General features: G+C 29.6%; 1 protein-coding gene across 4 annotated transcripts in view; it reads left to right on the plus strand.

The window, feature by feature from the left end:
- The window catches only part of LOC136988365 (rac GTPase-activating protein 1-like), a 41,906-nt gene that overhangs the window by 18,377 nt on the left and 10,415 nt on the right, over positions 1-13,114 (plus strand). For all 4 annotated transcript variants that reach the window (XM_067286256.1, XM_067286254.1, XM_067286253.1 and 1 more), the window contains exons 6-8: positions 1,650-1,830; positions 7,515-7,698; positions 8,651-8,750. In XM_067286256.1, the coding sequence (XP_067142357.1) occupies positions 1,650-1,830; positions 7,515-7,698; positions 8,651-8,750 (465 nt within the window). The remainder of the gene's footprint in view (positions 1-1,649; positions 1,831-7,514; positions 7,699-8,650; positions 8,751-13,114) is intronic.

The following is a 13,114-nucleotide window of genomic DNA, read 5'->3' on the forward strand; positions in this document are numbered from 1 at the left end:
AGTTGAACAATAGTTTTATCACAGATTTTTTTCTGTAAATTAGCATAAATTACAACATAAGACATGTTTTCAGTTGAAAATCTTCCCCTGTTGTGATAAATAGCCTTACACTGACTAAATTACTGCTTGAAGCAAACACTTGTAGTAGTGTCTTATTTCAATGCTTTCATTTCTCTATATGTTAATGTTGAATGTATCTGATCATTTCCATTCAAAATAGCACCAATGTATGTAAGCTCTTTTAAACTGGGATTACTTTTCATAACCGACTTGAATTTTGAAAACATTCTTACCTCTTCAAGAAACTGCTGACAGCTTTTCTTCAATGACACTAATTATTCCTATTGCTTCTGATAGTAATAGCTTCTCACTTTCAAATTTAATTATTGCATTAATAAGAAATGAAAAAGTAGTTGAAATAAACACTTTATTCTGTCCTTGAAGTTTTGAAGCGTTTGCAAAATATCAATAGCAGTACATTAGTCACTTTTCACATAACTAGATATGAAGCTAGTGTTTTGTAATTATCTGAATAAGCCACGTATACCAATGCATAAATAATTATTGATTCGGGAGGTAAAACTAAATTTGGATTTAATTCCCTAAATAATGTAACTCTTCTCACACACCTTTCAAATGCTTTCTTCATGTTTAAGGTGAATGTATTACATTGGAAAACTGCAACTGAACATTTTCAACAATCATGTTAAGACTGCAAGCCAAGCAAATTATATGAGTAAGCTTTGGATTTAATCTTTTAGTGTCTTGTCAACAGCTTTTATATCAGCAACTGAAAACAATAAAATATTTTTAAATGTAATACTTTTACCATGAACTGCTTAACTGCTTTTAAAATAGTGTGTTCTTTTAGATTAGCAGCAGATGCATTCATTATATATTAGAAATTGTTCATTTTCTCATAGTTGGCATACAAATTTTTAGCTAAAATATATTAATTACTCTTTGCTTTTGATGAATGAGTGTCTTGTCTGCTAACAATCAAATAAGTTTATCTTTCAAATTTTAGATGCAAGATTCCAATTGTTTGTATAAATTATTGAAATAACCCTTTTCACAGTATTGTTGAATTTGGTGGATTATGCTTTTGTTTATTTCTCAAGAAATTACTTTTTTGTAAAATATGTACTTGGGTAATTTGTATAAAAAAATTAATATTAACAAAATTTTTGTAAATTGAATATAAATGAGGTAAATATACATAAAATGAGAATGTACCGTACATAAACAATAGCTTTAAATTGCTTGGAACAATTTCCAATTTTTTTAGCTTATTTTATTTTTCTTAATTGATTAATTAATAAATAGTAAATATTTCTTAATTTCAAGTGTGCTGGTATTGTTTTGTTGTGTACATGATTGATTAATAATTTTGTCAAACTTTCTATGTGTTTATAAAAATGTTTTCTGTGATAAAAATAAGTAACTAATTTAAAAATAAAACTGAATTGTGCTACTATAGATAAGCATTTAGATGAATGCAAGAAATGCTATTGATTAACATGAATCATTTATTAAATATTTAAACTTTTTAGAATTTAAACATATAGTTTAAATAAACTAACCATTACTAATTTATTTAAATTTTTTAATTTACATTTTAAATAATTAAAATATGTTAATTTTCACAGACTACAAACAGTCGACAAATCTTCCAGTCTTATATCCTTACTATCTGACGTAAGTTTTGATAAAATAGATGACACCCTCAATTCTGGAAATGCTAATCAATTGAAAGGTCGAAGATCCAGAAGGAAAAAAAATAATTGTTTGACTAATGATAAGATTTCAATTAAGAGAAGAAAATCTCAGGTTGATTTTAAATTCTATACATTTCAAATGTTTGTAAATTATGCTATAAATATTATACAGGCATTATTCAAATATGAACAAAATTTAGTACACAAATAAATTATTGTTTTGATTGCAGAACAATGCTTAAATTACACTTCAAAAATTTATAGGCTTGATTTTTATATCACTTTTTTAAAAATTTTTGTAATAGTTTGTTGTTTATCCTATAGACACCACATACAATAAGTTAGGATCACTAGTAATAAGTAGAATATAGAACATCAACTTAATAAAATTATGAAATTTGATAAGATGATGCATTTTAAAATAATATGTATATTGCTGGTTGCCGGTGATATAGAATTTTGGTTGATTTGATGGAATGCAATGCAACATATGGGCAATCTGCCAAGGGAGCTGACTCCTGAGAGGACTCTTTGGGGGAACTGCTCCCTATTTGGGTGTTAGATATTTGAAGAAAGCCCCAGAAAACTACTTGGCCAGTCTGTTTGTGAGGCACAAACACATGATCAACTATCGGAGTTCAGTAGCTTTACCCACTCAACTACTGGTGGGCATTTAGGATATTTAAAGCTACAGTAATTAAGAATATCTATTAGAATAATATATTAAGATAAATTGAAATATCAGATATACATAAATACCAAACGATAAATAGATAAAGAATATATAAGTATTATACATTTAATTAAATTTTTAAGGGTTATAAAATTATTATTCTATGTTTTGAAGTTTTACTATAAAAACAATTATGTTAATGTTTGTATGATAGATGTGTTGAATCTTAAATTTACTCTATGATTACAATTTTACCCAAATTTCTATATAATTTTATTTAAAGAATTGCTGTATATTGTAGTGTCGAGGAACAAACAAAATGTTCCTGACGTTGTGTTAAGGCAAGAGTTTAAAGGATCTTTCAAATAAACACACTTTGAAATTTTGTCAATCTCTATATTATCTTTTATAATAATTAGGATCATTGATACACAATATCTACACTTGTAACGACTACAATTATGTACAAATCACATAAATTACACAATACTCATATGTAGGTGATCGTTGAGTATACCACAAGGTCATTCCCATGCTGACTTTCTTTTCCAAACCACGTGTAGTTTATGGAAACAAGAAAAGAATTATCTTTACTTTCTTCGTGATGAATTAATAGTTACTATACATTCATCTTAACAATAACCTTTCCTTGGTAAGGGAACTTAGACGAAAATCCAATTGTCCATACAGATGCAAGTTGATTCCTTTTTTTAATTTGCCATCTCCTTGTCCCTTTCTTAATGATGAGTGACAATCCTCACCTCTTACTTGGAAGTCCCACAATTCTCCTGTCCAGGTGGTGAGCTGGCCAACAAAAAAAAAAAAAGAGGTCCTTTGTAACATGTAGCACTGCATTTTATATTGCCCGCCATCTAGGGCTACGGCCACATGGTACAGAGTCAACCAATCCTCTGTTCGCTTACAAGCACCCGTCAAAGGGTGATATGGTACCGCAAAACAAATAACCTGCACAATGATACTTCAAATTCTGACACGGATGAAACGGAATGCATATATGTATATACAAAAAAAAAAAACATAAAAATGATAATAATAATAATAATAATGACCAATCACTATGATATAAAATATTCACAATATACATTGTATGCCGTTTTAAGAATATATTTAAAATAATTTATGTATGGTTTAATCTTATATATATATATAATTTATTCTTTAATATACAGTGCAGTAGCCTTAAGCATTACATTAAGGGCACCATTTTAACAATTAAAAATATAAAAAAGTTGACTGTACAGTAGAATTGAATTTAGATATTTCATTAGGTGCTATTATTAATAGTGTTGATCTTGTTGAGCAGAACTTTGCATGAGTCAAAGTGTTTTGTTTGTGATCAAAGTTTAAAGCAACCACATGATCATTAAACATGATTTTTTTTTTTTGCAAATATGTACAACTCAGCAAGCTTGATATTGTGATGAAGGCTGATATATTTAAGGTCAAGTTTGCCATGTAAAGTCCATGGACTGATTGCTGGTTGTAAGCTACTGTATGTCACACACTATATGTCAATCAAGTTTCCAATTGCAGGGCTTAAAGCAGTCATGGCAATAAAAAAAAGTGAGAAAAGAGAGTTCACACTGAAAAAAAGCTAAAAAAGCTAATAGTGTTAAAATGAACGAAAACAGGCGTTATTAAAAAAACACACAAACGAACACATATTTTGTATCAATAACATTGCATATGATATTAGATTGATTATTAAGTGGACTGATAAGATTAAATATGAAAATAGTTAGGCTGAGTTTATACTCCAGAAAAGTGACCAGTAAGACTGCATTAAGCCAGAACAGGCCCGCATTAAGTTTTCATGTGCCCCGTACAGAATTCCCACCGTTACACAGCAAAGCAAATGGAATAGTAACATAACTACCAGAATGTGTTTCCATATAACATGCCAAATTTCAAATGCCATTTATTTCAAGGCACATTTTTTGATTTCTTCATAAAAAAATGTAATTAAAGAAGAAAAAAAACAACTTCTGGCAGAATCAGTAGGTTGCATGTTCATTATATAGCAGGGGTGGGCAAGCAAAAGTTCAGTGGGAGCCGAAATGTAGGTTTTGCAAAATGCATGGGAGCCGCAGTTCTGTACTTTTTTATTCTGTACTGCAGTTCTGTAACTGGATTTTATTATATAATATTGAACAAGTATTAAATTTTTTTAATAAACATATTTTCACAAAATTGTGGAAATAAAACTGTAAAAATAATAATAAAAAGCAGAAATTAACACTTTCAGCAAGAGCCACATAAAATTCAAAAAGAGCCGCACGCGGCTCTCGGAGTCTCGTTTGCCCATGTCTGTTATATAGCAATATCACTAGTAATTGTGACCCAATCATTTATTTGGTAATTTTATCAATATTTTTTAAATGATTAAAAATAAAATTACAGCATTCATTACTGGTAATACTAGTCTCCAAATCTATTCCCCTGAATACAATAAAACAATTTGTTAGTCATTCGACCCACAACTGACAGAGAAGAGAGTTTATGAAAACAATGTAATTAAACATTTAGCAGTTTGTTGTCCTTCACAGTGGGGAACCCTAAAGTTGAAAAATAATACAATCCCATGAAATTTAACAAATCTGACGTTAATAAGTAAATGATGAAATTATTTACAGAGAGTTGATATTTGATAAGTTTAGTTTTTTGCTCTTATAGATCAAATTACAGAAATTATAAATAAAAATCTCATTTTTTAAAAATTAAAATCATAAAATTTCGCTTACAAAAGATCGAGATGGAACGCATGCTTTTCATTTTTATAATCACTTTGTTTTATTAGACACAGATATTATTCCTATATAGATTTATTAATTATAATAAACATACATTATGTATAAAATTACATTAAAATAACACTGTAATTAACGTCTGAAATGAAAAAGTAATTGAATTGAGTCTCGCCTCCATATTAATTAACGTGTTGTTATGGGGGGCCTAGTAGAAGCTGTAATTTTCTGGGAAGGGGCACCAGGTTAACTGGGGGGGTGTGCCCACCCATGCCCTTTCCTGGCTATGCCCATGTTAACGCGCCACAGTAATTAATTGATTACGTTGCATCAAATTAAATAATTTATAAAAATTGAAACAATAAATACGTTTATGAAATAATTGGCTGTATCTGTTCGCAATGATAATGTAAAACACACTGTACTTATAGTTTAGCATTTCTGATATTTAATTTATTTTTGAATTTTAAAATATAAGAAAAACAATTTTTTAAATAAAGTTTTACGCATTTATATCTGCAACTTTAGATAATACAAAGATATAAGAATCCATCAAAAAAGTTAATTAATAATAATTAAAATCAAGAAAAAAATATAAGTTTCTTTCGAGGTAAGGAAACTTGTAAAAAGTCAGGTACGCGATCACATGATGCTCGTCTCCCCACTTTGCGTAACCAAATGGTCGAGGTTGAAATAAAACCCCAGCAGAAGTAAAAACAAACATTGGCGCGTGTATAGGACAATAAACTTTAACGGGAGCAAAGATGAGACATGACACCATGTAATTTATGCTAATTACTTTCTAATATTAAAATATTAAAATCTTCAATAAATTATAATTAAATTAATTTTTTGACTGAGTTCGACTAGAAGCATATCGAAAAGCTAGATTAAAGTGAAAATAGCAGTTTTTCGACGCTAAATATTTACAAATTAATTTTTTAATTTGGTGCTGGATTGACCGCAGCTGTTCAAATGCGCACGTGCATGAAGAGTTTTAAAGTTTGTCAAAATGAAAAATGAAGGACACCGTTAGAATGCAGAAAACCATGGTGCATGCCAAATATATAAGCACCCACTTAAAACCAAACTTTTGTCTTTGTCTAAAGATTATCTCTACAGAAGTTATTAATATTTAGGATATTAGTTTAAAATCTTGTATTTCCTAGCACGAGATTCGCTCGATCTTTAATTTTACAGAGAGCTAGAAAGATACAAGCTTTGAAATGAGTGTCATACAACGTTTTATTTAATAATAACAGTAGAAATCAAATTTATTATCGCTCAACAATTATTTTTTCGGTTTTTCTATGGTAGTCAAAAATGAGTAAATGTCATCATTTAAGCTAAAGAATAGCAGGCGGTTGAGAAGAAGTTTGCTTAGCAACTTACTTCAGAAAGTATTGGGTTCTGTACGATTTTCCGTTGCTAAAACATGAGTTTCTACTGTTAGTATTAGATAAAATCTATTTCTTTCTTTTGTCCACTGTGCTTAAATAAATACAAATGCTAAAAATAATGCTGTATAAAAATCACTCTTAACTCAAACTAGAAGTGTACTTGACTTAATGCAGCGTGATTATATCGAAGCGCTGCGGAGATCGGTATTTCACAAGGATACAAGCAAGGAGAACCCACGTGCAAATTCCTACAGCATGTGCAAAGTATCAAGCTTTGGGAAGCTCCTCGTTTTGTTAGTCTATATAAATGTAGTACACTACATGTGTATACGACAGTGCCTTAACATGTCGCGCACGGTCCATAAGGCATACAGGGAAGTGCTGGTTGCTATTTCGCTCCTGAGCACATTTACAAAAAAAAAAAATTTCACATGGGAAGTGAAAAAAGCTAAAAAAGTGTGTTTTTCTCAGAAAAAGCTAAAAAAGAGAGGAGCTATGAAAAAAAGCTAAAAAAGCTAAAAAAGAGAGTCACTTTAAGTCCTGCAATTGCTGCCAATTTACATTGATCTCTGACAATTTTTTATTTTGTTATGATGAACATTTAATATGCAAAATGTCTTGACGAAATGAATTTTTCTGGTTATTGGCATTGGTAGGCTGCTGGCTGCACATGAGGGTGTTTTAAACATTTCTTGATGTTTTTGTCAGTTATGATGATAGACATGCACATACTCCTCTGAACCTATGGTTCTTACACTGCTTTAGACAGAATATTAGAAGCATGTTATCACATTTGTGTTTTTGTGTAAAGTCAAAACAAAAAAAAAACTATGCTGCAGAGCTCAGTTTTATTTTCCTAGTTAATGTAATCAAAATAAATCCAATTTATAAATATTACAATCATTTTATAAATGTGTATTTTTGTTTTTGCAAATAACATTAAATTATATTTTTTCAGAAAATTGACAATATAGTTAGTAGAGAGACTTCAGTTATTACTGCTATTACTGATCTAAACTCTAGAGATTTTAACTGTAAAATTGAAACTGTGTCATCAGGTAGAGTGACAACAACAAAATACTTTAATAACGAATTTGTTCTTCTGTCAGAAAATCACACGTCTAAGTCATCACCTAAATCAGGTATCATGTTTTTTTATACATTAAAAAACTGATGTTATAATTACAGGCTTATCAAAACTTTAAAGTAATATTAATGTGTATAAATAAGGAAGCAAAAAGTATACTCTCGATTATTTATGTGTAGATTATTCATGCATGCTTAGGTCTTAATAAAAATTTTATGTCAGGAATACAAACATTAGCAGTAAAAAAGCTGTGTTGTTAACTGTTATTATTTAAAATAGTATTTTGAGCATCAGAACTACTTCCAGAATGCCAAGGCATAAATTAAATGCCTAACATGTACAGGGAGTGCAGGTGATTCTTGAACAATTGTTTTACTTATGTGTGTACTGTATTTTTTTTTATTAAATAAGTTGTAAGTTTCTTTGAAGAAAGTATTTCAAATCATTTCTTTATCAATAAATTATTTATAATTTAATTTATTATTAATTTATAAATATAAATTATTAATATGAAAAATTTATGATGATATCTAGCTAGCAACCTGTCATTCTTTGTTAATTAATAATAAAAGAAATTGATTGTGAATTGTAAGGCACTAGTTGAATAAATTTTTCTGAATTTTTTGTTTATGTTAAAAGTTTTTTTCAACTCTGATCATATCTAAAGTTTATTAATTAATTACTATTCTCAAAATGTATTTTATTCATAATATGTAAATTATTGTGTTAAATTTAATTTGAAATTAAAAACTGAATAAAAGAAAAAACAATTGGCTTTCAATAAAACAGATGTGTGGATTATTCATGTTTCTGCATTATCCATACCTCCATTACCTGTGATTAGCCCAGATAATTGGGAGTATACTGTATTCTTAGTATTAAATGTGATTGTAAGTTGAGGGCATATTTGATTGCATAAAATTTTAAACAGACAAGAATTAAAACTTTCTATTTTTTCTTAATGCAAGTTTTTTAAAGTACTTATTAGATTTTATATTATAATATAGAAAATAATAAAGAACAAGACTTGGTGGATATATTAGATTTACAAAAACTATCCACTCCTTTTCAAGTAGAATCTGATGAATTAAAAATTCCTGTTGGAAAGTAAGTCTTTATGCACTGTACATAATTATCAATAATCATAAATATTTAATATTTTATTCTATTTAAAATAAAAACATATTTGAGAAATTAAATTAAATGACTATTTGTTAAATGTTATTTCTAATAATATATATTTTAAATTATTGTTACTGTTCACTTTTATCTTTAAATTTTCTATCTGTTTTTTGTAATACAGGATGTTCTGTTCAAAAGTACCCAATTTGATTTGGCTGTAAACAAAAATTAAATGGTTAAAAATATAAGTTCACCAAAGATTTTATATGAGAGAAAAACTTACCAAATTTTGTTGAAAAAAACGAGCAGTTATTTATTGTGACATTGTCAATGCTGGGCTGCAATTTTTAATCATCTTTTAATTTATTTAATTTAAAATACAGTTTAAGCTCTCCACCTCAAGTGTGGCTTGCCCCTGTACATCATACTTTTTCTTTAACAATAGAGTTGTGCTAGTCATCTATCTAACACCTTTTAGGGAAAAATTTTTTAATTAAAATAATTAACTTCAGTTTGCATAAGAAGTTCATATATAGTTAATTAATGCCTCCTGCCCCTAAGGTTTCCATATCTGGTCTTGTCTTTCACCTATCTAAAGGGGGCCACACACATTAAGAAAATCCTTTGAGGAATAACTGCGTGGGCCTGGCCTTGAGGAATTCCTGTTAGTGTGTGGGGAAAACTACAGTTTTGGCAAACTTGTATAGGCCACTGGAGTAGAAATGAAAAGCCATTTGATTTTTGTCATGTGTCATTTCCGTTCAGTTGTGAGGCTGCTGAGTGAGAACAGTCATCCTGTGAATGTTTAGGAGAATTTTTAAAGATTTACAAAAGTAAACCATGCCTTTGGCATGTTGAAAGTAAAGATTTTCATAACAGAAGCAAAAAAGAAGTTGCCTATTTATGTTTAATTGAAAAATTGAAAGACATTGAACCAAATGCTAACAAAGAAAGTGTTGTAAAAAATTAATAACATCAGAAGTGCATATAGGAAGGAAATTAAGAAAATCAAAGCATCAGTCAAGTCAGGATCAGGAACTGATGAAATATATGAATGAATGTTGTGGTATTTCAAATTATTAATTTCTGCCTGTTGCCAAATACCTTAAGGTCACTGTGAGCCTCTCATGGGGTGAAATTGCTGCTCGCATTACAGTATTTTGTTTTTTTTTTTATGATTGGTGTAACCAATAATAACAGATTTAAATATTTTTCTTTGTCCATTCTCAAATAGTTGTGCCAATCTTTAGGTACTAACTAATTCTGAGATCAAGTTCACATGGGAAAATACAATCCACTTTTTTTAGCCACTCTTTGTACCATAGACTTTTACGCACATGTTTTTTCCAGCAAGTTTTAATACAGTTTGTTGCCAATAAACATCCAAGAACAGCCAGTACAATAACAATAGTAATAGACTATTGTTAACAGCCAGTACATTGTCATCAGATGCTATGGCTGACTGACAGAGATTTTCCTTCTCATGACTCGTGTGGGTGATAGGAAATTCTGAATTTCCTCAAGGCCAGGCTTGCACAGTTACTCCTCAAAGGATTTCCTTAACATGTGTGGTTCCATTAACTCCATTTCTTGAGATTAAGGAAAGACAGGGAGACAGACAACAGTGGGAATTTATAGATCTACAATTTTTTCAAATTGCAGTCCAGTTACCACATCTCTGTGTGCACCAGCAGTCAGTTTCGGAATTAAGTGGTGAGTAATTTCCTGCATGTACACTGCAGCATGTTCTGTCTCACAGTAGTAATGGTGGCAATGATGCACTCCTAAAGATCCTGAAAGTCTCTGATCATAATCGCATAAACCATATCTTTCACATAACTCCATAGAAAGAAATCTAAGGAGGTATTATGCTGAGTTAAAATCCACAGTAACAATGGATTTTAACTCAGCATACCAGACTATGACCTGTGCTTTCTCCTATGGTGAAACCATGACTGGACAATAATGCTCACAATTTGACTTATGTGCCATCTTGCAGTACAAAAAAACTTTGAGTTTTTCCACCAGATGCTGCCTGTTGCTTTTATATATCTTAAATCACTCATTTTTTTATGGTGAATTAGAATTAGGTACTTTCAAGCAGAGCATTCTGTATTATAGAAGTCCATTTTATTTTGTAGTGTTTTGATATGAGTTAAAATTTCCTAATTTTATTTGTTTTTATAAGTTCTATTTGCTGCAATTTATTTTTGATGTATTGTGTAGATATTTAAAAAAAATTATACATTAATATGATAGTAAATTCACAGATATATCTATCTGTACACTGTGGGATTCACAAATATTCGTATTGAGATCATTGTAGATGTGAGAGGTGTGAAAGATTTACCATGTGGGAATGAAGACGAAAGGAATCCAACTTAACACTAAGTTTATGTACAGATACGATGATATATACCATATATCTCGGTAGATAAGACAACCTTCAGATAAGACTAGGTATAAATTTTCATCAAAGTTTTATAGTTTTAGCATATATCTCTGCTATAAGATGACTCCCAAACTATCAACGGTGTTTGAATTTAGTTTAGATCAGCGATTATCATCTGAATAATAATACTGTATAGCGTATACAGAATTATGTCCTATTTGTAATTTTTCAAATGAACAAATTTTATTTTCTTGCATCTGGCAGCACTGCCTTGCGATTATTGCAAACATTCGCACTGATTTGGGCATTCAGGTAAAGACCTTGACTATTCACAAAAACATCCTATGGGCTATTCTATTTTGTGCACATACCCTACTCTCTACTAGTAAATAATTATGGTTTGTCCATTTTTTTTATAATGGTTTTAATTTATATAAATTTCAATCTGATGTTTTTTGTATCTGTCCTATAAAACAACCCCGGATTTTGGGGGCCTTTTTTTATGATTCAACTATTGTCTTATCTGCTGAGATATACAGTATATACAAGAATTTACAAAGTTGTTCACAGGAAACATACACAGTCACTTACAACTATACAAATTTGTTCATACAATTTTCTTTATACAATGCCAGTCCCTCCGGCCAACCAAGACATGTGCGTCTCACACAAAAACTAATTCTCAGTTAATGTTCCTTCCCGACATTTGATTGAAATTCAACAAATGTTCCAATCCTCTAGTTGGAATTTCTGTCAATGTAAACTGATTACTTCGATACTAGTCAGATATCACCTGTCTGTGTAGATACCAACTTCACTTTACAACCTAGTTTCTCAAGACACCTGCACACACCAAGACAAAACCCAAAAGTCCCTGCAGCCAACCCGCAATTCTTTAAATACACATTTCCCTCTTCCAAAGTGCTGCTAACTCTTTATACAAAAAAAAAATTTACATATAGCCCAAAATCTGACTATTACCACTGAAATGGCACAATACTATATACCAAGCATGGCCAACAAGTTCATTGTAATCGACTGATCAATTGCTACATTATGTTTAGTCAATCACAGAAAACGTGGCTTATTAAAACAAATAACATTTGTAATTCTAATAGGAATATTAAATCTTTACTCTTCACAGAGAAATTGTTAAACTATTTGTTATAGGTTGGTAATGATGTGCTCTATTAGGTAGATAGGAAGAAGTGTCTTTTGAATTAATGGCCATTATGTTGTTATTTAGAAATTGTTTTATTGTACCATAAACAATTAGTTTAGTGCAAAATGAGTGCACTGAAGAGAAGTAAAACTTATAATTTCTGTGGCAAAAAGAAATAAGATTTTTTTTTATCATGATGAAAAACAGTGTTGTTTAATTTATACCTTAGTGTTTTTACAAGAGATAACCTGGAATGTTAATTACTGTGAAAAATATAGTTGTGTTTATGTATTGCACTATAATTAACATTCCAGATTAGTGTTAATTATCAATGTTAATTACTGTGTGATACATAAATACAACTATGTTTCACAGAATAATTTCATTAGGGCAAATTATTAAACATTTATGAAACAAAAATTTTTGACTTATGAAAGGCAATCACTCCCACTTTAAGTTGGCCAGGTCTGCTATATATACACATACATACATACATAAATGTATTTGTAAACAGTTTATTATTTATATGTCTTTAATAATAATAAATTAATTTATAATTAATTTTATTCAGTCATTTATTTATTAAAAATGAAGTACCAATGCAATCTTTCTTTGATACCATGATGAAGTTAATCTAAGCTTAATTGAAAATGAGCATAAATCAAGTTGAGATTTTTAGGAAATCTAACAATATAGATCTATATTAGTAATATATAGAGTACTGTAATTAATAATGATAATAGTTATAAAAATATTTTAAACAAAAAAAGTTGTTTGATTTTAGTAAATTCATAA

Source organism: Centruroides vittatus, unplaced genomic scaffold (genome assembly GCF_030686945.1).
Source record: "Centruroides vittatus isolate TY-2023 unplaced genomic scaffold, ASM3068694v2 scaffold_3293, whole genome shotgun sequence".
In the NCBI taxonomy this organism is placed as follows: Eukaryota; Metazoa; Arthropoda; class Arachnida; order Scorpiones; family Buthidae; genus Centruroides; species Centruroides vittatus.